Here is a 2,408-nt window from a genome sequence, read left to right as displayed (position 1 = left end):
ATTTATTAAAATATAAATATTATATAATATATAAGAATATATATTATATATTAAAGAATATATAAATAATTATAGGAAGTAATAAAATCATTGAACAAATTATATCATAAAATTAATTATACATATAATAATAATATATAATAATATATAATAATTGAATGATAATTGAATAATTCAATAAACATTTTTTCTTTTATTACAAATACAATTCCATTCGTGTTATATTATGTAATTATATATTATGTATTATGTAATTAACGTGTTTGTCTTAAGGATAACTTTTTCTACAAACTAAGTACCAAAATTAATATCTAAATTGATATCTAAAAGTGTTGGCTGAAATTTTATTTATTTATTGAGTTATAAGCAATTTAATATTAATAAGCAATTTATATTAAATAATAAATAAAAAAAGAAAAATAGAATGTGATGAAGATACATAAATAAAATTTTATTCTCTTTGTTTCATTTTATCTAATGCAGAATTAAATTTTTAATAGTTTATAAAAATTAGCTTAATATATATTTTTATATACTTTTTTGTATTTGTTTTTGTTTCTAAAATCAAGATTCAGTAGATATCTAATGAATATATTAATATTTTATATATAATATATATATATATATAATACATATATATATATATATACAATATATATGTAATACAATATAACATATATGTATAGTTATATATTTATACATATATATTTTGCCAAATAGCTATTATCTTAGTTATGACAATATCCCCTACTATTATTCTATCCCCACTACCGATATATATATATTACTCTCACTTCCAGTACTGTGATGAACGACGAAAGAGATAAGTAGATAGTTCTATGTTTAGTTGCACAGCGACCTCCGTGCGTGATGGTCGAATAATTTGTTAAAATTATTATTTTTCATAAATAACTGTAAAGTGACGGAAGCATGACAGACACGTGAAAAAAACTATAGTTTGTGTTGTGTTATTCATGTGTACGCTTCTACGCTAAATTTTTGCAATTTATTCAAAATCAAAGAATTATATATCAAAATGCGATTCGATGATCAACTCTTTGAAGTTCTAGGTAAATATCTCTTTATTAATAATTATCGACAGGTGATTATATACATATATATATATATATATATATTCTGTATAAAAGTTGTTTAATTTAGCTTTTCATTCTTAAATTTCTTATATTTGTTTCTCTCTTGTGAAAATAAATTGATTATATTAAAATTACGATATATAATATAGTTTTAATATTAATGATATTAAGAAGGAAAAAAAATTGATTTTTATTATAACATAAAAAATGTATATTTAATAATGTATATTTATAATGTAATAATATTACTATGTATATTTAATAATAATACTAGTAGGATAAATAATAAAATATCAATAAAAAAAATGAATTTAGGAATTGATTTAATACAAATTTTCTTATGTAATAGATTAACATAAGTAAAATATAAAATTAATAACAAAGAAGAATAAAAAAAAAATTTAAAAAAAACAAAAAATTGTTAATTATAAAATAAAATGAATGTAAAGATTATTCTTAGAAATAATAAAATGTTATAAAATATATAAGTAATAAATGTAATAAAAAAATAATATATAAGTAATAAATATAAAATTATAAATACTTAATTTTAATTATCATATTAATTATTATAATTTTATAATATCTATGATATTATGATTATTATGATTATAAAGATAATAATTACAAAGAAGATATGTAATACATAATACAATTAAAAAATTACAAAACTAATTAATCCTTATAATAAAAGATATATATATAAATAATTCTATATAATTAATTAATTATAAAAAGTTTATGATTCAGTAATTAATAAAAATTTATATTTAAAAGTTTTTAAAATACAAATAAATTATTTTTTTTTTTAAATTCTTAAATTAAAAAATATTATATTTTTGCATTTTTAAAAATTTAATGAATTTTTTTTTAATACAGTAAATAAAATATTAATTTATAAAATACAATTAATTACATTGCATTAAATAATTATATAATAATGTGTTAATGTGATTTAAGAAAAATTTTTAATATAATACAAGTTATATAATACAATTAATTTTTTATAAAAAGCTATAATTAGAATCATAATAGAATCATAATTAGAACATAGAAAATAAATATAATTATTTTTAATTTTTTGAACAAATGTGATTATGTATGTAAATATTGTGATATTATATGGTAAATAATATTTTCTTTATTCGGATAGAAGAAATACGATTTCTTAAGAAATATCTTCATTTTATTATCAAAATTATATAAAATAAAGCAATTTTTTAAAAAAAATTTTTAAAATGATAATTAATCTTGTATATTTCTATAAAAAAAGGAAAAATTTATCGTTGTAATCTTTCCAATAGATATCGAATA

At 15.4% G+C, this 2,408-nt stretch overlaps 1 protein-coding gene across 2 annotated transcripts in view; it reads left to right on the top strand.

The window, feature by feature from the left end:
* The first annotated feature begins 816 nt into the window (after positions 1 to 816).
* Positions 817 to 2,408, top strand: part of LOC102671005 (hepatocyte nuclear factor 4-gamma-like) — a 108,987-nt gene continuing 107,395 nt past the window's right edge. For both annotated transcript variants that reach the window (XM_006623766.2, XM_006623767.2), the window contains exon 1: positions 817 to 1,070. In XM_006623766.2, the coding sequence (XP_006623829.1) occupies positions 1,037 to 1,070 (34 nt within the window). In that variant the 5' untranslated portion in view covers positions 817 to 1,036. The remainder of the gene's footprint in view (positions 1,071 to 2,408) is intronic.

This window comes from Apis dorsata, unplaced genomic scaffold (genome assembly GCF_000469605.1).
Source record: "Apis dorsata unplaced genomic scaffold, Apis dorsata 1.3 scaffold_943, whole genome shotgun sequence".
Lineage (NCBI taxonomy): Eukaryota > Metazoa > Arthropoda > Insecta > Hymenoptera > Apidae > Apis > Apis dorsata.
This window is presented reverse-complemented; position numbering and strand designations above follow the sequence as displayed.